Here is a 23,246-nt window from a genome sequence, read left to right as displayed (position 1 = left end):
TGAAAAATAATAGAATTTATTTTAATTAGTATTATATTTAATTATTTGTAAATAATTATTACTTATATTATTAGAATATCAAATACTAATAAAAATTATCATTTAGTTAAATAAGTTCCAACTAACTAATTAAATACGATTGTTCACCAGTGTACAACGAGTACTAAATTTGTAGGATTATATAAAGTTTTAAGTTTCTCATTAATTGATCACACACAGAAAAATAATATATAATTTTTTGGTTATGATTAATTACTATGGTAAAAAAAAAATTATGATGACTACAAATCAACCACGGTTTGCAATAGCCATTGGTCATTGTTAATGCAAGTGTAGATAAAACATTAGCCACGGCCAAAACGATAGCAAATATTTTGGCTATGGCTAAAAATCATGATGAATATTACTTAATCGTGGTAAAAATATAAATTTTTATTTTGATTTTGTTTAACTATAATCAATAATATTAATTTACCATAAATTTTAAATCATAGTAATTTATAATGTAACGAAAACTCAAATTTTTTATAGTGGAAAAAACTTAGTTCATATTTTTGTGTAATGTAAGAACACTATCATATCATGTAGCGAATAAAATACAAAAACTAAAAAATATAAAATTATGAAATTTGAAAAACAAACCCAATATCAATCCCAAATGTGCAAATTTTGAAGAATAAATTAGAGAAGGATAATTGTGGATTTTAATTATCATAATTAATGTCAAGTAATCTATAATACAAAATAATTGAAATTATTCGTAAAAGTCAAAAAATAACTAAAAGTACCTTCAGACTGGAGTATTATTTGTTTTAATTTTATATAAATTTAGAAAATTATAAAAACAGTGCTTCCGAACGCTCCAAAAATACTTTTTTGTTCAAAGGTGCATAATATTGCACGTCCAATTCGATTCAATGTATCGACATTTTAACTCAACAAATATATTCAAATAAATATAAAATTACTATTAAAAGTAGATTATATACTCACATTAGTAGAATTTAAATTTATATTTTTTTATTATGAATTTTTAATCTCACCATTCGAGCAAGAACTTAATGGAACTGTAGAAATCTTTTCTTTATCAAAAAATCAAAAACATTTTGGAAAGCTGGCTTAAACACTCCCAATTTGAGATTAAAGGAAAGCAAATTATTATTATTTTTTTAATTTAGAAAAAAAAAAGAAAAAGAAAAGGGAAAAGGAGAGAGCATGTGGGGTCCGCTGCCGACAGGCCTCACCTTGAGAAAACACATCAAAAGAAAAACAATGATTTAATTAATAAGATAGGAAGTGGTGTGGGCCCAAATTAACAGAGAATTAAGTGCTACTAATCATATTAATGTGGACTGTTAAGCACAGGTTTCTCATGTTAATATATTTATTAAATAGTGCGATGTTGTTTCGCTTTCTCTCACCCAATTCATGCCTAACTTTTGACGCAAATGACGACAACATTAACAGATTACAAACCTTCTCACCTAATTCATGGGAACTACACAATCTACAAACCAACTCATATATATAATAAACAAATCGGCTATATATATCCATTATCACTTGAGAAAATTTATGATTAAATTAATACTACTCAACATTGTCACGTAATTTATGTCTAAATTTTAAATTTTGATTTCAAATTGGTTATCACCTTCTTCGATATCCTTAAATCTATCAGTTAAGGGATTGATCAAGTGGTTAAGACATTCTCATGAAAAGTCTAATAAGGCAGCTCGAGTTTAGCTAGAGTTCTAGCATAGATAAGGCCACGTGGTTATGCCCTAAGAAGCCACGTGGATTCAAAAGCTATTGCCGACTCACTTGAAAAGAGAAAAAGATTGACACAACATCTAAATCTATTAAAATACATATTCGTATAAGAGCAACCATAGAGATTTTCTCTAGTCGAAACCTAACCGCTTGCCCTAAAAGTTGAAGGTCCCCCTGCAAGGACGGATCGATCCCGATTGAATCTCATAAATTCAGTATTCGGTCTTATTATTTTTTTATTTCCTATTTGCTTATAAATAGTAAGTTCAAACACGATTTTTTATAACTTTAAGCACACAATTTGTACAATCTGTCTACACTATGCAATTTTGATTGCTCTACTTCGTATTTTTCACTCTTAATCATTATTGACTTAAAGATTAGAGTGTTAGCATTTATTTCACAAACCTCATTAATTGAAGTTTGCAATAATTTGAAAACATCACACGCGACTCACTCGATTTGAGCATTTTTACTCACATCACTGATAACTTTGTGAAATGACTTTAAAATTTTCATTGAATTTATCAAGTTTTATCCAAAAACAATGTCCCAGTTCAAATTTCAAATTAATACACTAAAGTTGAGATGTTTTTAAAACATAAAGTTCAAGATAATAGCAATTTTCATGTACATTTGGCGTTAACAATAATGTCACCATTTTAATATTCGAGTCGAATGAATAATCCAAAGAAATTTCAACTTAGATGACAAATAAGAATAATTTCTATTTCTACGAGAGGATTGAAACAATTCATAAAATCTTATAAACAGAACAAAATTAAAGTTGAAATATTTTAAAGTTAGTCCACCAACTTAAAAGATATTATCAACGATGCCCCTAATTAGGGAAAATAAATGTAAGCCCAACCCGCCCAATAGCACTCCCAAATGGCCCAGGAAGTATCCACAATGAGATGAGCTATACTGAAAAATCCCAAGATTCTAAGGTGGTGCATTCGAATTCTATCAATATATAACATTCTATTTTAATAGTAAACTTAATTTTAATCTAATAATAAATATTGATTAGATTTAATTATTTGATATTGATGAATACTATATAATTTGTTCGACATGGATATTTGATGTTAATTATTGTAATAATAGTGCAACACTTTCATTTGAAAAATTAAAAAGAAAAAAATCAATGTAAACAATTCAATGGACCCATAAATTCATATTACACAAAACAAACTCTAAATTTAATTTATTTTAAATTAATGCATTAAATTCAAGATATTATCAAAAGTAACTTCAAGATAGATGCAATGAAATTGCACTAATTGCCAAGTAGAAGTAGTAGTATTGCAAATGTACCCCAATCAAATCAAAAACTTGAGAAAAAATTTCCAAACAATTCATACTAATAACATATACATAGATAGCATAACTGTAAATAGATATTGATATCGATACATCGCACATGCTAGGTTACTGTCGGATTGAATTTTCTGTTTCAAATTATATTACATCTTCTATTCCATTTAATACATTCGCAACACGTATACAAAAATGATGTCATTCATTTCATTCAAGGAAAAATTTACACATATTGCGTGTGTATTAATTGAAATAGAAATGCGACATGATTTGAAACAGAAAATCCAATCCGAGTTGTTGCACCCACAACCCAGGAATTCTTCTTCCATTCAACAAGAATGTACTATTTGTGTTATAAAGCTTCAACTAAAATACATCTTATAATAGCAATACCAAATACAGTATAAATTATTGAAAGACACAATGTAATCTGCAGAAGACATTATTGGTTTCTTTGACATTAACATTAACACTACAAAACTAAGTCAGAATCGCAGTGATTTGTAAGTTACACCAAATCCAACTCTGCCAACTGAACAATTATCACTAACTAGGCATTAGGCATATATATAGTTGGCACAGCCATCATCACCTCATCATTCAAGCCATTTGCTATTACTTGCATCAACAGCAGCGTTGAAACGTTTGTGCTGCATTAGGACTCTGTCGGAGAAGTGAGTGTTAGAAACAAACGGAAAGAAGAATGAAGGGAATAAAGCACATGAAGAGTAGGTAGAGCCATGATCACCGACTAGTTTTTCTCATATACAGCTGAAATGGAAAACTAGGCGGTAAAGAATTAAGTTAGATCAGTAGTAAGATCTACATTGTAGAGACGTGGCATGATTACCAGCAACATCTCATTAGGCCATCAAATACAACAGCATTTCACTAGAGTACAGACCAGAAGAGTAGCATAAGCAGGTTTCTTTGTTCTCATCACAAGAAAATATGCAAAATCATCTGAAGTTATTTATGCATAAATTATGTTGTTTTGCTTTTCTTGGATTGAATTACAAATACTACAAGTGAGACTCCGTCAATTTGTTCTCATTTTCAAAGGTCGATTTCCAAGAAGGGCAATCACAATTATATCTACCCAAAGACTGTAATCTAGTCAGGTAGGTCAGGTAAACGGATGCAAAAATGTGAAGTGCAGGAGATGCAGAAATGCAGCGCCATGGCATGAGCGGCAAGTGGTGAACTGATAGATGCTGCAGCATCCAAGTTGGAAACTACTAGATATTAACAAATGGTCGGAAAAATAGGAATGTCTTTGTGCAGCAGATATGTTCAGAATTCACAAATGTGCCAGCAAAGTTTCTATCAGGGGTCTGTTCATAGACAAGCAATCTAAGGATTCCCAAAATTTCGAAAAACTACAGATACAATATGAAGTCATTTCAGAATGTCGTGTCTAACACCTAAGCAGCTACCATTTCTTCACTTGACATGCTACACAAGTAAACGTTAGGAACAAGTCTACGTTGGAGACGGTTGCTAGCATCCCTATCTTTTATATGCTAACTGCTGTTAATTTCACTCCTGTCAACCATAAAAAGAGAGCTTTCCTACCCTTAAGACCTGGTAAAATCACAAAACTATTGAGAATTCGTGCAAAAAGTTACATCATATTTCACTTACGTTTTTATCAAACAACCTATTAAAACCTGCAAGTTAAACAAAGCAATTTGAGCATATAGGAACTCATGCACAGACAGGTGTCCGTGTTAACAACCATCCCAATAACAATGTTTACTACTAGAGGAAATAGATCCGTGTAACTACAACTTGCAACAACATGGGGTAGGGTCAGAGACTGTAATCATAGTATTACACTTTTCACTTTCAACTGAAGAATTAATAGCACAAGCTAATGCACCACCAACATACCTAGCTCTATAATGCTTATTTGGAATTTACACAAGAATACGAGCACGCACTAATACTTGAAAACAGGAGCAGAAGGGCTTAGTATAATGATATCAAGAAGACATCATAAGCAAGAGCACTGATAACTAACCCAATAAACATAGGAGTGGGAACCAAAAGTCATCCACTTTCTCCAATGGCTCAACTACAGATTGGGCAAAGCACTAATCCATTCTCATTACAATCGCTACATCTCACAGCCACAGATCTATCCTCAGTATCTTCCTTCACATCCACCATCACCTTACAACTCCCATTACATGTAAAGCATGGCAAGAATCTTACTCCCCCACATCCCTCACACACATGTCCGCCTCTCACTTTAGGCAATCCCTGAAGTAATTTCACTAGATTACCCTCCTCCACTACCCTCATCATCTCCTCTACTCCACCAATGTACCTCCCCTTCACAAACACTCGTGGCGGTATCGACTCGTTGCTCCCTTTTCCCTTCATCAATTCCCTCAACTCATCCCTAAATCCTCTATCCATTGAAATATCACGCTCACAGAACGAAGTCCCGAGTCCCTCAATCGCCAATCTGACAGCATTGCAGTCCTCAAAAGTCTTCCTCACTCCCCTCAAAGTTGTAGTATATATCACCACTTTGTTCTCCCCATTTGGCGGGCAAATCATTTCAAACCCATGAAGAAAATCATCTCGATCGCTTGAACCCTCAGACGATTTCCTCACCTCGATCGAGGACTGAACAACCCCAAGATTCGGGCTAATGTTCTCCTCATCCCCCTGCCGGGCCACATCTTGTTTATTGACTGTAGGATTGAAGGGCTTCGAGGTAGCAAACGGCGAAGGGGAGAAACGGAAGGTGGGAATGTGATAGGAATCGAGGGTAGACATGAGCTCCCATGAGCTGACAGTTTCAAGTGGCTGACTCCTTACAGAACGCGGTTCGGACAGAGGACTGGGAAACAGAGACCCCAGAGTGATCCGCGGCGGAGCAAGCGGCGTCGGAGGGACTGTTGTGGGAGAACGCGGCTGGATGCGGTTCAACGGCGGCGGGTCAAGGGTTAACAAACCGTAAGTAGTGGAGGTGAGGGACACAATGTGGTGGCTGAAAGCGGCTGAACCACCGGTTTGGGAGAATTCTTCGTCTTGGTTAAGCAATGTGGATGAAGTGCAGCCCATTCTTGACAGTGTGTGTGATTGTGGGGGGAGGAGACAGGACCACTTGGTTCATTCAGTTCTCGAATCTTGAGAAGTAAATGCAGCGTTGCAGGAGGAGTCGGAGCTTGTCTAAGCTCAAAGTCACCTTCATATTATATAATTATTTTGTCGAAAATTGAATATGTTGCGAGTTTCTCTGCAAAAGCTCGAGCTTGTTTGCTTTGACTTGCAGCTCATTTTTTTTTTCTTTTCTTTTTGTTGCATTTTGTTTCAAATTTTAGGGATAATTACACTCCTCGTCTTTGAGGTTTGAATAATTATATTTAGGCCCTCTATAATTTAAAAAATAATATTTAACAATCCTATAATTTAATTTCATCTAACAAATAAGTGTTTCTGTTAGTCAAAATTCAAAAATTAGGAAAAAATTATATTTATCCCCGACTAACTTATTATTGACTTATTACAGGTCAAATAATTTTTTATGATCAAATTATCTCATACGTCTTCACACGTTAGTGGATGTGAAAAGGTATATCTTCACCATTATAAGGGTAGTTTAGTAAAAAAAAAATTATTTAACCTACCATAAGTCAATCGAGCGTGATATCAATTTCTATTCAATTTTTTCATTAATATCAGCAAATTCAGTAAATTTTGACTAACAGATGGACTTATTTGTTAGATGAAAGCAAATATTAGGGGTGTTGGATGTAATTTCTCAAACTACATGGAGTTTATATGTAATTACACCAAATCTTAGGTAATGAAAGTGTAATTATCCCCAAATTTTATTATATCTTTTGCTATACCGATAAGTAAAGTATGCTCGATGCCTTTGCATAATTAAACTTTTAAATTTGAAAAAAAAAATTGCATAAAATCTCTCTATGTTCTAAAAATTTAGCTGAAAATCCCATATGTTAAAAAAAGAGGCAAAACATTTCCTTTATTTTTAAAATTATGCACACTCTCTTCTTTCATTAATTAAGTTTAATGGTGTCAAAATTTTTGTTGAATTATCGATTATACCCTTGTTATGATAGCCCTTGATCTTTAATAATTAAAAAAATCAACGGTCCATATATAAAATAACCTAAATATATAATTTTTTATTTATATATACGCACAATTATATATATAATTATGTATATAATTATATATGTAATATATAATACAATATATAGATATATTTGTACCTATGTGAATGGGGACGCACCGTTGCGCTAATTTGGACAATGTCGCCACTCGCTAGAAGGGGGTGACGCCGCCCTAAATCCGTTGGCCCCAACTTTGTTGGGCCATCATCATCGCCCAAATCCAGGTCGATAGACGGTGGTGGAGAAATGTGGGCGGCAGCAGCAGCAAAGGGGAGGTTGTAAGAGGCGGTGAGGGTGAGGTGATTTTTTAATTTTTTTAAAAATAATAAAATATATTTACATGTCAAAAAGGGAGGTAAAATAGATATTTGCACACGTAGAGTAATCTTAAAAATGGCACAAACGAAGCATACTTGAGAGAGGGTTATTTGCTGTATTTTTAAATAACAAAGAAAATTTTTCGCCTATAAAATTAACACAAAGAAATTTCACACTATTTCAAAACACTGGGGGAGTGTTATGCAATTTACCCTTTATGTAACTAAATGAAAAAGAGAGAAGATAAAAGAGATAATTACATCCACACTCGTATATTTAAACAAATTACTTCCGATTTTGAAAAATTACATATATTTCTATAAAAAAACGTTTAACATCATCTGCACAAATCATTCATATTTTTTAAAAATTACACATACAATCCTAGAAATATCAACATCATCACCAACTACTCCTATTCTTTAAAAAATACGCTACACATGAAAGAAAAAAGAATAGCCAAGTGCGTGTAGACAATTTCTATTTTGCTATGATAATTTATCTAACAAAACGTCTTGCGTCCAAATCCTATTACGTATGAAATTTTGTCGAAAGGACAATAATAAAAAAGTACGTGCAGAATTAGTTTCAAGCCCAATAAACTTAAAAACACAAAGTCAAATCTTTAATTAATGTGGGGGTCTCAAGAATTTATATATCAAGACATGTACATTAAGTAACCTCCATATTACAGTTGTAAGTTGAGTGTGGCCCTAAGAAACACATGGATCTTCTTCTTTTTGTTTGAATATCTTTACTCAAGGGTATTATTGTCATTTTGCAGAATTTTTGTTATATTTTCTTATTTAACTACATAAAAAATTAAAGATAAACTAAATAATTAGTTAAAATTAACAAAAATAAATTAATATTGAATATGCATACATGCATGCGCCGAAAATTATTGAGGGTTAATTAATTGATTAAAGAAATAAATATTTTTTATGGGTACTTTCATAATAAATATTTTGAAAATCAATGTAATTATTCTAGAAATTTGACCTCTAATAAGTAATATGTTATTTATAATATGTATTACTCAGATTGGAACTCCAAGTTCAAACTTACTTTTATACATCTTCAACTTAGATTTAGTTTTAAGTCCTAATAATGGATTATGTTTGATTTTATAAAATTATATATTTTTAAAAAAAAATTATAATTATACTTACACTAAATTCTATTTCACTTGATTCCCTTCTATTATGATTTGGTTGAAAAATATTGATGTTAGCACAAAAAAAAAATACATAAATTTTTTATTTTACCTCACATTTAATATTTTTAAATTTATAAAAAGGTAAATATAATGTATATATGAAGTCAAAATGGTATAATTGTGGTAAAATTTTATTCCCGAATTATAGCCATTTTCATTAGTCTTTTTACTTTCTATATGGTGAGGTGATCAACATCATTGTTACATATATTTTTTGAAGCATAAAAAAATGTAATTGAACAAGACATTTTCAAAAATAGATACGATAATGATGTTAATCTTACTCTATATATAGGAAGTAAAACAAACACCAAAATGACTATTTTTTTTTTATCTGATGGCTATAACTTGAGAGCAATATTTTATTATAATTACACAATTTGACTTTATATATATTATATTTACTCCATTATCAGTATAAAAATATTATAGTGGAATGTTGTACAAGGGATAAAGTAGAAAAATTATATATATATATTTTTTTACTGTAAGTATTTTCTATCAAACCCTAACATGATAGACAAGTTTTGCTTTATTAATAATAATAATAATAATAATACAAATTAAAGCTACTGTACTAAGAGCTTGGGAGGAGTCGTCCGCAGATTCATTCTCGTGTGGCGTGTTGAAAATTATGGAATCACTCAATTCTTATCTAATTACCACCACGCCCCAGAGCTTTCACTTAATTATGTTTTGCTCCCACTAACCATGGATTAATAGATTATGGAGGTCGAGTGCCCACTGCCCATTTGGTGGGTGCCCGACACGTGACCCACTACTTTTATATATATATATATATATATTTAAATTCCTTCTTAATTTTATCATTCATTTATTTAGTTTTATATTTGGCTTTTCACTATAAAAACACAAATTTATTTTTACCTAATACATAAATTATCTCAATTTCTTTTCCAGTATTTCACCAATGAATAATTAAATCTTACTTGCTGATGAGATTTTAACCTTCCCTTGAACATTTATGTCATGGTGATAAAGTGAGGAGTGTATGTGCCGCGGATTCGACTAATTTAAGTAATAATTTTTGTTAGTCCCATATGTTAATCGAGTTTGATTTATCACTTTACGTTAAAATTAGTTTTATTATAAATTTAATTCAAATTTGTCATTATAAAAAAAAAAGATGAAAAACTCGGACAAATTTTCTCAAAATATCATTACGTAATTTTTAGAAACTATGTGCAAAATTTAAGAATTTTAGATGACAAGTAAATCTAGTCGTTATTTTTAACAATTTTACAAATTCAATGATTTTAAATTAATAGATATTAATGAATTCTTAGAGTATTAGATTTTACACATTCAAAATTCATATCCGTGGGTGTTTTAGGGTGTAGATCCAGACTCATACTCATTGAGATATGTATCTTGTATATGGGTTTGAGTTTAGATCTAGTATAAAATTAATGAATTTGGATCTAAATATTGACTATTATAATAAATTTGAGTTTAGACAGTGCTTGCACATTAAGAAGTCTAATGTGAAGGATGGATTGGGTTTTACAATAAGTGAGTTCCATTTGATATTTTCTAATTTCCATGAGTAGCAATTATAACATCACACAAGTTATGAACACTTACAGGTGATAAATACAATTTTGGTTCTTAAACATAGCTACTTATCTGATTTTGGTTTTCAAATAATTTAACATTATAATTTTGGTTCTCAAATTTCAATCTTTTTGGCAGCTCTGGATTTTCTGTTAACTCCATAGTTGAAATTGATAGATTTTGGCACATGCAACGCACACGAGCTACTGAAGAGGGAAAAATTAGCTTGCTGTTTGAATTCATTTTTTGAGTGATTTGTTTTGTTTTGTAGAGATTCTCTGAGAAAAATAGAAATGAATATGTATGTTTTGGATATAACGTGTATGTTAGATTTATTTTTGTAGATAATTTAAAATATTTTAAAATATATATTGTATGTTTGATTTTGTTTTTTTTGGCACAAAAATCACTATTCTTTTTTTTGTAAACCTTAACTTACAACACACAGCCTTTAGCATATAGTATTTAATAATTTGTTATAGAAAAAGAAAAAATGAAAAGAAGAAGAGGAGCAGCAATTCAAATCAGGGTTCCACTCTCTAGTCATCCTCCCCATTGTCTCAAAATTCTCCCCCACCACCAACACTCTCTCTCACACTCGCTGCTCTTTCACTCCCACTCGCAAGCCCATTCGCCGCCACTCGCCGTTAGCGATTGTTCCAGTTCGTCGCTCTTCACCGGCGCTCCAGTTCGCCTGGGGTGTATTCTCGACGAAAAATAGGACCAAACATGGGCTGTATTTTACGGCTGATTACGGTAAGTATTAGTGGGAATTGCTGTGATTATGAAATTTTTGGATTTTAAATGTTGATTATGAGATTTCTGTGCTTATTGTTGAGATATGAGATTTTAGGTGTGTTTTATGATTCTGATTTCAATCTGTCGGATGATGATATGCTTTTTGATGATTATGTTGAACTGTGACTTCTCTTGTAATCGGCCTATTGTTGATCTTTTTACATCTATTTTGTGTATATATTTAGTTGAATAAGCAGGGGATTAAGTTTGTGTTTTTTAAATACTTCAGGATCATGAAGTTATATTTTTGCTGCTGGAAAGACTCCACTGATAAGAAAACTCTCCGTCAAACACACTCCCGCATTTCGCAACCGCTCTGACACTCTCAATCGGCTCCTCTGTCTTCCCCTCCTCCGACAAAATCTCCAGCAACTACTCCGGCCTTATCACCACCTTCACTTTCCAAAACCAGCGCCGAGCTAGACCCACATTGGTGGAAGTATGTGACATGAACTCAAGGTGGCTGTCATCAAGGTAGTTGAAGTGTATCAAATTCTTGAGAGTTTAAGCAGGAAAAAGCGATGCCGCCACACGATCTCCGCCGCCCATTCAAACGGGCGGCAATTTCAGATCAACAGAGGCGGCGAGAGTTGTCTTTGCAACGGCAAGCCCAGAACCGTCTAGACGCCCAGCATCAGGCCCGCTGTTTGGCACAAACTATTCTCTCCCTTCAGAATGACTCTGCTGAGCCTGAGCCAGAATTTGAATTTGTGCCTCAGCCCGAGGAACAGGCTCAAGATTTTGATGTTCGACAGGCGGCCAGGCTAAGAGGGTCAGAAGCCCGGCGATGGTTTGCTAAGCAGCTTATGCTACCTGAATGGATGATCGATGTCCCTGACCGATTAAACACTGATTGGTATGCCTATTTGGTTTTCTTAAGCCATTCTTTTGGCAGTACTTGTGCATCCATGATTTTAACTCAGTCTAACTCTAAACCAAATTACTTCTATTTGTTGAAAATTGCATCCAATTCTTCATCACCCATAAAGTTAAGTTAAAAAGTTGAAAGTTCTTACTGAAATAGGAGAACTTGCTCACGTTATTCTACTAAGTGGAATATAATTCAATTAAATGTAATTCAAATTCATCTCCTCTTGTTTCCGGTGATATCCTCAATTCAAAGCTTGAAGTGTTGAAAAGAGTGACCCGTTATTTCTATCTATGTTTAAGAATTCTGCTGTAGAATGTTAATTGACGAGACTGGTCCGAATTTACTTTTAAACATGGTGAATTGGTGTTTTATTTGAAGCCTTCAGGGGCTTTGAAGAAAAAAGAAAAAGAAAAAAAAAGAAAGCTAAAACCCTCTGTGTAGTTTGGATTGATTATTTAGAATTTGAAGGATCTCATATGTGAATGCAGCCCCCCGTTTGCTCTGTGTACAGGTATGTGTGTGCTAGGCCAGCTGGAAAACGTTGTTTTGTGGTGTCATCTAATGGGACAACAGTTAGTAGGTTACGCAATGGCAGTATGCTTCACCGGTTCCCATCTGCTTTACCCAATGGTTCCAGGACCAATAACAGTTCGCGCTCTGGCCAATCATATTGTATACTTGATTGCATATTTCATGAGGTAATAGTTTTTCCGACCTCGTTGTGACGTTGTTACTTGAATGTGTGAAATGGTGGTGATTTTCCATGTTTATAATTTGCAGCCTGATCAGACGTACTATGTAATTGACATGGTGTGCTGGGCAGGAATGTCGTTGTATGAATGCACTGCTGAGTTCAGGTTTTTCTGGTTAAACAGCAAGCTTGTTGAATCAGGGGCTTGCAATGATCCCTCACCTTACCATAGATATAGATTCAGGACTATTCTCATATATGACTGTGATCAGGAGGGTCTAAAAGCAGCTTATACTGGATCCATGCCATATATGAAGGATGGATTGTTGTTTTACAATAAGTGAGTTTCCTTCAATGAGTAGCAATTATAACCTCACATAAGTTATGAATACTTATAGTTTTTTATATCGTTTCTTTCAAGGTCAGAAAGTGATTTTATGCATTAATTATATTCTCTGTTGTAAAAATTCAAGCATGCCCTTCTGGATGTGAACATGCTGATATCCATAAATTCTATCTTAAAACTCTTTATCTTGTAGGTTTAAGGTCCAGTTTGGTAATGGTTCTCCATATTCGCCTGTTTTTTGCAACGTGGTTGGGCCCCGGCTGCATGTTTTTGGCTTTTACGCTGCACAGTTAGTAGAACACAAGACAAAGTTTATTAGCATTTTTTTGCATCCAAAGTGACAGTGCTCTTATTTCACTTTTTATTTGAACCCATATATGGGTCCCTACTCTGATGTTGGATGGTACATTTCTTTTCTTTTCCATGTCTACCCAAGTGGCACTACTTTGCAACTCACTCCATTTGTAAATTTAATGATGCTGGACAGTCCTCAAAATAAAATTTGAAAACTATCCAGCTCACAAAGTAAGGCTAGAATCTCATAGGAGCTGTAAGAAAACCTTAGAATCTCTCAAGTCGTTTCAACATTCTCACCTTGAATAAGATGAATGGCTCACACTTGCTATTATAAAACTTGCAAAAACAGAATTCTCTTATGGGCTATTGAAATTGAGACAAGTTACAATGTATTTGTAGACTGCTTGTTGCCTATTCTAATAGGAAACCTTGGGAACATTAGGATGAAAGGCAACCTTCTCAACTAGGAATACACTCGATCAATGAAAAGTGCCGATTCATAATAGAACAGGGACTTTAAAAACCTTAAATTCTGGATAAAGAAATAAAATAGCGAAATGTACAGATTTCTAGCAAGGTACTGTATGACCGCTCATTGGGAAAATTACCAAAATGCCCCTGAATTGCCAACTAGATCAGAATTATCTAATTGATATTTTCTAATCTTCCTCCTTGCTTTTTCTTGTTTTCCTTCTAGTTTAAATTTAAATGCTGCACACTCATTAAGTAGGCAGGCCTTTTTCCCTAATTACTAGATCAAAGGATTACGAACAAATTGTTTGTCTTTCCTCATAGTTGTCCTTTCTATTTTTGTCATTAGATTCTACAACCTTTTGGATTTTCTATCTTCTCAATTTGGTAGCATGCTTTCATCTTTTACCGAGATTTGATGTGCCAAGTTTCTGAATCTCATTAAATTCAACATGGCTCTCTCTGATTTTCACTCTGGTTTTGTTGCATCTTATCTTTCAGGCATGCACATTATCAATCAGGGAATACCCCGTTGGTACTAGTGTGGAAGGATGAAAACTGTAGTCAGTATGTTCTTGATACGGATAGTAAGGGACAGGTTCCAGAGCAACAACAGGTACATATAAATTCACTTGGAGTCACCTCTTGTTGATAAATCTTTAAGGGGAGCTTCTTGTTACACTACAATAAGTGTTCTTTTCTCTGTAACTTGCTTCTTGTTATGAGGATTCGGATTTGCATTAGTCCAAACATAATCATATAGAGGCCTACCTAGAGGGGTATCTTCTAACTCTATGTAATTTTTCCAATCTACAGACAGCCTCTATGGTTAGATAGGAATTAGCAAGGATAAGAAGAGCAACATCTTAATGTATTTTGACTGATTGACTGGCAGCAGAATATTTGCTACCGGAGCATCTTAGAAGAAAATCCCTTCTACATTTACTGTTTCGTTCTCGTTGTTTATATCTCACGTGATAAACAAGTAGCCACTTCTTTACGTAGATATATTTCCCGTAGATGCTTCTAGTAGACTCTTTTAGTATTTTTAGTTGCTAGTTTAACACTTTACGTGTACAATAGATTTATATGTACAGTCAATGGTTTAAGCAGTAATGGCCGACTGTTGCTTTTCCTAAATAATCAGTTAGTATTGGAGCTACTAGATGATGGGAGACTGGCTACATCAGATGATCCTCCGGTTATATTCGGTTGCTTGGACAGGGACTTCATTCAAAAGGTTTGGTCTTTTATTTATTCAAGTACAAATTAAATATGAGTGTTCAATGTTTTATAAGGTGCAGAGTCTTCTTACGCACTGCATCTAGTTCATCTTGCATTTTCATGTTTAAAAGTTAGTAGAGGTGGTTTGACAAGTTGATAATATAAAAGGTCTCTTGAAGATTTTGGAAGCTGCAACTAGCATAATCTAATTCAATTATTGGACAAAGACTGTGGCTAGATAGAGAAACATAATACCCTCTCCAGAAATGACCTTATATACTTTTAGCAAATATTTGTTAAATAAAACAAAGAGAAACCTTTTATGTTAAACTCATTCACCAAATTTTTAAGGCCATTCCATAGGAGCAGGACTAGTTGTCTTTGGTTGTACGAGGTTGCTGACTGTCAGGATCCCCTTTATTCTTTTCATCTTCTGCGTTGAAGCAGAAGTAGATGCAAAAGCACAAAATAAGGATGTCTCAAGGTTAGAGAAAGAGAAAAAATCACTTGTCTTCTTTATATGGGTCATCCTTTGAATCATTAGAGGTCATTGGGTTTAATTCTTTGTGTTATTTAGATTTAGATAACCATCCCACAGCTAAAATTAAATTATATATTGTTTTCAAAATATATGACACATTTGAAATTTAATTCTTTGTTATTTAGATTTAGATAACCATCCCGCAGCTAAAATTAAATTATATATTGTTTTCAAAATATATGACACATTTGAAAAAGTGAAACATCATATATTTTTGTTTAGTTCGTCAATGATAATGTGTTTATTTCCTAATAAGGAAGAGAGAAATCTTTTCTGTTTTGTGAAACACTAAGCCACCCCCACCACTGTCCAACACAGACACTTGCCAAAAGGAAAGAAACAAAAAGAAAAAGAATTCTTGATGAGAGACTCCCTCACTTGTTGTCAATAGTACGTGACTACAAAGTTGTCCGTGTTGTCAATATATGATGTATGCCCTATATTGTGTTCCCTGCATGTTTTCCAAGATTCATCTACTGTTCGATCAGAATGAACACAGAAAATTGGAGGCATGAGACTATAAATCCTTGATAATTGGGTTTATGCGACTCCTCTTTCCCAAGATTTTGATTGATGAATCACATTCCTAAAGTTTACACTCAAGAAGAAAACAAAGAACAGGAATAGGAACCCAAACTATCAGTTCATAGCTTATTTGTGCACAACCAACAGTTTGGCAATGGAGCTCTTAGTAAATTCATGAACTAGAGGCGTTTGCCAATGTGCTGGATTCTTGGTGATTAGCATTTCATTTCTCTGTTTCAAATTTTAGTTTTTTGGGAGTTGTTTTCTTGGGTTGGATGGTTCTTAATAAATTTGCTTAACTAATGCTTGTTCAATGGTCAGAAACTTGGATTTTGGTAACCAATAATTAGTTCAGTTAGATATTGTTCAAAAATGATTTATTGATTAAAATGTTCCCAAGCTATTGGCTTAGTAGAATTAACTTGTCAAATATGAGACAATACAATATCAGTCTCTCAGTTTAGCTCATTGATACAAATACAGAAGTAGAAATTCTACAGATTTAACAGTGAGATTCAACTTTCTTCTAGGGGTGCTAATGTGGTATCCCTTATGTACTGGACAACCTTTAAATTTCAGCATAGGAGTCTGCTCTCATTCTTGCCAAACAAATCAAATTATCATTGGGGTTGGAGTAAGTAGGAAGATATAATCAGATCATTGTAAAATTATGCGGGATATAGTATTGTATTCCAGCTAATTAGACACTTTAAGGGAGGTTGAAGATGTTAAGTCTTGTTATTGCTAAAATGCCCTTGATAGGGTGGAAACTAGTTAGATCTTTGTCAATTTAACGACTTCATAAGCATGATTATTGTTTTAAGAGAGAATATTCATGGCGCTGTCATCAATCTCTGTTGTCTCAAATGGATAAGTCTTCAGGAAAAATACAGTTCAGAGCATATAGCCATGTTTCAGCTGTTTTGCGGTGGTTTAGGGTAGTGAGTTTGAAGATGGGAGTTTTTCAGAAGTGTACTCGAGATTATGATCTATGTTTGATTTTTTTTCAAAGATGGTTGAGAATGGTTAGAAATGGAGAAAGATATGTTTGAATATTATTTTTTGAAGGAAGGAAAGTTCTTGAAAATGTCAAATTGAATGGTGTATATATATATTTATGTGTATATTATATTTGCATATTTATGGATGATATATTCATAATATTGATGTGATGGTAAATGTGTTTCGTACCTATACAATATATATGTGTCTGTGTATGTTTGAATAGTTTTGTAGATGCACATTTATTTATTTTTCCTTTTTTCAGTAGCATGTCTAATGATTTAGTATATGCTACATAAATTATTAAAATTTGAGTGCAACTAATCATATATTTTGTGGTTGTCAGACAGGACTTGAGGCTGGCAATCTCCTACGTTTTGCCATCAATGAAGGAGGATTATATTTTGCAGATGGGAAACTAGAGAGAGCTGATCTTCACTACCTTGGGAAACCTAATCGTTCGCGAGCTTTTGCTGATAGTTACTCAAAGGTAAGAAGGTGGATTTAAACTGCTTTTCCTTTTTATGCCCAACGCTTGTCAATCCACTCAATAGTGAGTCAGTAATAACGCCAAAGCTTCTCACTATACTCAAGTTTATGATGATATAAACTGGATCAAGGGTTAAGCACTAACTTTCTTTATTTATAACGGTGAAGTAAATTATATTACTTGATTAAAAACAAAGTCAATGAGTTGGCGTATTCTTGTCATTATCTAGGAGTGTAATTTACCAATAATGTGTGAAGGCATTCTTGTGCATAAATACTTCAAGTTGTTTACATTAACGTTGCTATTTGGTATAACATGGTTTCTGTATTCACATCGAATAGAATGTCGTGAACGGTGTGTTTGTTTTTTCAGGTCATGTTCCAGTACACAGCTCGTCATTCTCCTCTCAGAATCGAGCATCTTTTCGCATCAATTAGTTCGTTGAATGAACAAGAGAACGCGATTTCCGACACAGATATGGTTGGCTAAAAGTTACTGGTGATCGACTTTCCAGCTCTACAGAGTGATGAAAAAACTGTTTAATATATATTATCTTTATCAGACAACGCTTTTTTTCTGGAAAGAGAAAATGAACTAATTCGTATCATACTCATTGAATTGCTGTCTGTGAGATATGTACATGTTGTATTCCCGGAAACATTTACTGGCCCTTTTCCTGTTGTAGATTATGGGGTTCTCAAGAAGACAAATCCAAATTTGTAGTGCAAATATGTGACGAATGAACTTTTGCAATTTTACTTAAATATAGGGGGCAATTATGATATTTACTATGTATTTAATCTACTTGTTTCGGTCATTATTAGGTTTGTACGATTTATCCTATTAATGTCATATCATTGTTGTCACAATTCTTAGCTTTATCTCTTAACATCTTTTAAAATCAACAAACTCTACCAAAATTATAAAAATATTTCTAAAAATAGCAAAAATGCCTATGGTATTGAAGCCCACTAAAAGTGAGTTCAAGCTATCTAAGTTGTGTTCATGTTTATAAAAAAAGGTCTTCACCTAACAATCAGTCATTTCATAACACAAGACAACACTCATGCAACAAATCAAAAGGAAGTCAAAAGCTCTCTGTTACATCATAGCAACTTTGCATTCGTGAAAGTTTACCCCTTCTTTGGCATTAAATTTTAAGGCCATGATGTCGTATTTCAAGGTGTCATGTAGTTTGCTCCACAAGTCAATCAAAAGATATTACCATCCACACCAAGAACAAGTTTTAAGTTCTTGGATCGACATTCAAAGTGAAGAATTAAGAGATACATACTTCATAGATTGTACCACTTTTCTTATTTAAAATTGTAAAATTCATATATATTTGTTTGTTTTATAATATCATTTTTCAGACACAAAAATTTATGTGAAAGATATGTCTATATATTAAATGATAATATTCTTTTATCTTCTATTACAATATAATTATTAAAAATAAGTATTGTGCATAAAGTTGTTTACACTATAAATAATTAATGACACATCTATAGTGATAATTTAATGACTATAAAAAATATAATGACAATTGTGCCTATACGGACAAACATTACACATTAATATTTGCTTACAAAAAGCTTTATGCAAATATACCCGCTATAGATTAAAACTATAACGACTATTAATGTACTAACAAAATAAAAATTCTTACCACTTGAAAATTTTAATATAATAACTTAACCTTTTGTAATAATATTCTTCTTTTTTGGGTAGTGATGAGATCTGGATCAGGCAAGACTCCACTGTAGTTAGTTTTTGAACATACCTAAAATTTAATTTATAATATGATGTTTCTTATATATATATATATATACATAATGGTTGATAAACAAAGATATAATGGTCATTCCTATTCCTTTTTTTCCTACTTCAAAGTTAAACGGATTAGGATTTTGCAACGGTGAATGCAAGTGTGCAGAATAACATGTGGATCTTTTGAGCTATCTTTTATTGGATAAATTACAATAGATTTATCTTATATTTATTATAATTATAAATATTCTCTTTGTTTTTTAAACAATTACAAAAGCCCTTTTAGAATTAACAACCGTGTATTTATTAGGCGATCATTAATTTCAAAATGTAATTTTTTAAACAACAAAAGAATCTTTGTGATAATGATAAATATCAAGAGAGCCCGTGATAATTTACCCTTATTTATATGGAAGGGATCTTTTGAAAGTTTATTAAATCAAGTGGGGTTTTTATTTAATTTATCCTTTTGTTTTCTCATTTCTTATAGTTCATTCTTCAAGAAAAAGGTTGATGCAGTGATGGCAATATGAGTTGAAATCAACGGTTCTGTCCTAATCCATTAAATTTAACTATATGTTATAGGTTCTCAATGGGTTTAATCATACTTAATTAATTTTTTATTAGTCAATTAATTCATTATTAATAATATCATGCGATTGATAAAAGATACTACTATAATATTAATTCAATATAAATTTTGAATTGAACCAAATTATAATGAAAAACGAACCCAATTATTTTAGATCGGGACCCAAAATACCTTACCCGAACATCCACCCCTGCTGACAGGTTAATTGATTTTTGAACTGATCAAACATATTGGACCAATAATTGAATAAATTGGGCAATTCAATTATTGGTTTGGATTTCAAGAAATATCAAATCTATCAATATTTCCCATGCATGTAATGAGAGGAGTGCAGAACAGACATCAACAGTCAATAGAGTAGAAATGTGGACTGATGCATTCATTTTTAGTTTTCAGAAACTCAATATTATTAGCTGAATCACTGATGATGAATAACCTGCCAAGTATTGTCCCATTTGAAAAGGATATATATACATACATATATATATATATTAGTTATCATTCCTTTCAAAAATATAAAATTATATTTTTTTTCACAAAAAATTTAATATTATATTTGCACTTTCTTTAAAAATTATCTACTTATAACTATACCCAAGCTTTTATTAGGATTCGAAGCGGAAATACTGACTTCAGTAAAAATAAAAATTACATAAATATATAATCTTATACCTCAATTAGCATTCTGTATAAATTGTTGATAATATGGCTAGCTTTTTTAATCGTATCGTCAATGGCTACTTTTTTTTTTTCAATAATAATAATTTGAGAATAATACTTTTACTACAATTACGCTATAATGATTCTATATATTACATTAACCCTCTTAAAAGTATAAGAATATTATCTTTGTTAATAAATTATACGGAATGTCCAATGAGGGGTAAAATTAAAAGGTTATGTAAATTTTTTGCTGCCCTCACCATTGTTCAAATCATAATCAAAGAGGTATAGTCGTAAATGGAGAATCTTTAAAAAATGTGTAAGTGTTAATTTTAAATTTTTTTTGAATGAAAATATAATTTTATATTTTAGAGGGGATCTAATTGTAATTAACTTTCTCTCTGTATATATTACTATAAATTGCTAGAATGCCAATTTTGGTCCAAGTCTTTTCAATCTTGATTGCCGCGTCCTTATTAAACAAACGGCAATTCCTAGCTCCGTTATGTGATGCGCGGTCGTTTTGATTGTTTGGTGTTCTTTGTGGCGATGTCAATTTGCCATAGTGATTATTTATTGTACCAAAACGGTAAGCTGTTTGAGCTGTTCAAGAAATGAAGCGAGAGAAAAAAAATGAAATGAATTAGGCGTTGGGATAAAAAATCTTATTGGACGCATGATTTATGCTTTATCCAAAAATAAATAAAAGTTGTTGGTAAATTTAAATAAATACCGATTACCTATTTAATCGACAACACAAAAAACTATGTTGGATCAATTGAAAATGCACTAGTACAACATAATTTTAATAGAAAACAACGTCGTTTTGCTGTTTGGGAGTACCAAAACAAGATGTCATAGTAGCGGACGAGCAGCACTATATATAAGAGCCTAAATATATGTATGTGTGTGTGATGGAGGAGAAACAAGTTGCGTCATAAAAGGAAAGATTGTTCCAACAAGAAAAAGATTTGCCGTAATCGTTATAATCCAACAAATTACGAGAACACCCTTAGTAAAAAAATTCTAACCGTGTAGGTAAATATTGAAACAGTAGTTTGTCTTCACCTATCCTAAATAGTGTAAACTAGGAGTAGTATAATTACGCTTCTTCATTTGTGAAGAAGGGGGATCTTTTTGGAAGAACTCTAATGCGAAGTGTGTTGAATTACATCCTTATAATATAAATTTAGTCGATCTCGACTTTTGATGACGTTAATATGAAATGAATTCGAGATACAATATGAAATTGAAATTTATAAAAACAAAAAGAAATCATATAGGATGGATGTTGAACACATTGATAATGTCGATGCACAACACATCCAGTTAAGATTTGATGCATCATCTATTATACATACAAGTTTTTAAATTTAAGAATTCCAAAATATTCTAAGCATTTAAAAATGTAGTTTGGGAAACTCAGAGAACCAAACAAGTTTGACCAGTCCATTGTAAAAGTACCATTCTCACTCACACGTCCCTTTTACCCAAAAGACAACCACCCCCCACCCCCCCACCCCCTCGCTGTAATAATTAATAATAATAATAATAATAATAATTGACGGTCTTCGAGACCACTGAGGACTCCACTCATAATTATCTTTCCAATGTCAAGAACATATATATATATATATATGGAGATGCTGACGATTAATTTTCATCAATTCAGATTTCAGAATATATTAATTAAGGATGGTTATGCTTCCTTCTTGCCAAATTTAGTGTATTATATATCAATTTTTCGTAATTTATAAAATTATATCAATTACTCTTTAAATTTGCTTTCGTCTAGCAAATAAATACTTTCGTTAGTCAAAATTTACTGAATTTAAAGATATTAACAAAAAATAAATAAAAATCGATATTTACTCTCGATTGATTTATTACTGACTTATTGTGGTTAAATAAATCTTTTATGACCAAATTACCCTTATAATTGTGACGATATGCCTCCTCACATGCTTTAACGTGTAAAGAAGTACAAGAATAATTTGATCATAAAAAGATCTATTTGACATGTAATAAATTAGTAATAAGTCAATCGGAGTTGAATATAAATTTTTATTAATTAGATTTTTCTTTGTTAATATCATCAATTCGGCGAACTTGACTAATAAAAGGACTTATTTATTAGATAAATGCAAACCTAAGAGATATTAGATATAATCTTTTAAATGGATAATTACACTCTCCTTCCTTGAGATTTGGTGTAATTACACATAAACACCATGTAATTTGGAAAATTAAATCTATCACCCTTAAGATTTTCTTCCTTCTAATAAATAAGTTCATTCGTTCATCAAAATTAACTGATATTAATAAAAAAAAAATCGAACAGAAATCTATATTTACCACCAATTGACTTATTACTGATTTATTATAGGTCAAATAAATATTTTACATGACCATTATACATTTTTACGTATTAATCCATGTGATGAGGTATATTTTCACTATTGTAAGGGTATTTTAATCCGAATTTCTTTTTAACTTGCAATAAATAAGTAATAAGTCAATCGAGCGTAGATATCAAATTTCATTCAATTTTTTCATTAATAATCAGTATATTCAGTGAATTTTAACTGAAGGATGATTTA

The 23,246-nt window shown here is 32.2% G+C and overlaps 2 protein-coding genes across 2 annotated transcripts; one reads left to right on the top strand and one right to left on the bottom strand.

Moving 5' to 3' along the window:
• Window positions 3,478–6,434, bottom strand: LOC105156061 (uncharacterized protein At5g39865-like). The gene is made up of 2 exons (XM_011072093.2): window positions 5,120–6,434; window positions 3,478–3,759 (listed from the first exon to the last, which is right to left on the bottom strand). Exon 1 carries the CDS (start codon window positions 6,172–6,174, stop codon window positions 5,170–5,172), a length of 1,005 nt encoding a protein of 334 aa, XP_011070395.1. The 5' UTR covers window positions 6,175–6,434; the 3' UTR covers window positions 3,478–3,759; window positions 5,120–5,169.
• LOC105156060 (snurportin-1) lies at window positions 10,861–18,409 on the top strand. The gene is made up of 8 exons (XM_011072092.2): window positions 10,861–11,121; window positions 11,393–12,019; window positions 12,546–12,732; window positions 12,815–13,065; window positions 14,341–14,455; window positions 14,987–15,079; window positions 17,478–17,621; window positions 17,994–18,409. Exons 2-8 carry the CDS (start codon window positions 11,685–11,687, stop codon window positions 18,108–18,110), a joined length of 1,242 nt encoding a protein of 413 aa, XP_011070394.1. The 5' UTR covers window positions 10,861–11,121; window positions 11,393–11,684; the 3' UTR covers window positions 18,111–18,409.

The sequence above is a fragment of the Sesamum indicum genome, linkage group LG2 (genome assembly GCF_000512975.1).
Source record: "Sesamum indicum cultivar Zhongzhi No. 13 linkage group LG2, S_indicum_v1.0, whole genome shotgun sequence".
In the NCBI taxonomy this organism is placed as follows: domain Eukaryota; kingdom Viridiplantae; phylum Streptophyta; class Magnoliopsida; order Lamiales; family Pedaliaceae; genus Sesamum; species Sesamum indicum.
Note: the sequence above shows the minus strand (reverse complement) of the source record. Positions and strands in the feature narration are given on the sequence as shown.

Bases quoted from the DNA above. Each gene is read 5' to 3' on its own strand.
- LOC105156061 (XM_011072093.2), bottom strand. From the start codon at position 6,174: ATGGGCTGCACTTCATCCACATTGCTTAACCAAGACGAAGAATTCTCC.
- LOC105156060 (XM_011072092.2), top strand. From the start codon at position 11,685: ATGCCGCCACACGATCTCCGCCGCCCATTCAAACGGGCGGCAATTTCA. The intron at 14,456-14,986 runs GTACATATAAAT...CTAAATAATCAG, and splicing joins AGGTTCCAGAGCAACAACAG to TTAGTATTGGAGCTACTAGA. The intron at 15,080-17,477 runs GTTTGGTCTTTT...TGTGGTTGTCAG, and splicing joins ACAGGGACTTCATTCAAAAG to ACAGGACTTGAGGCTGGCAA.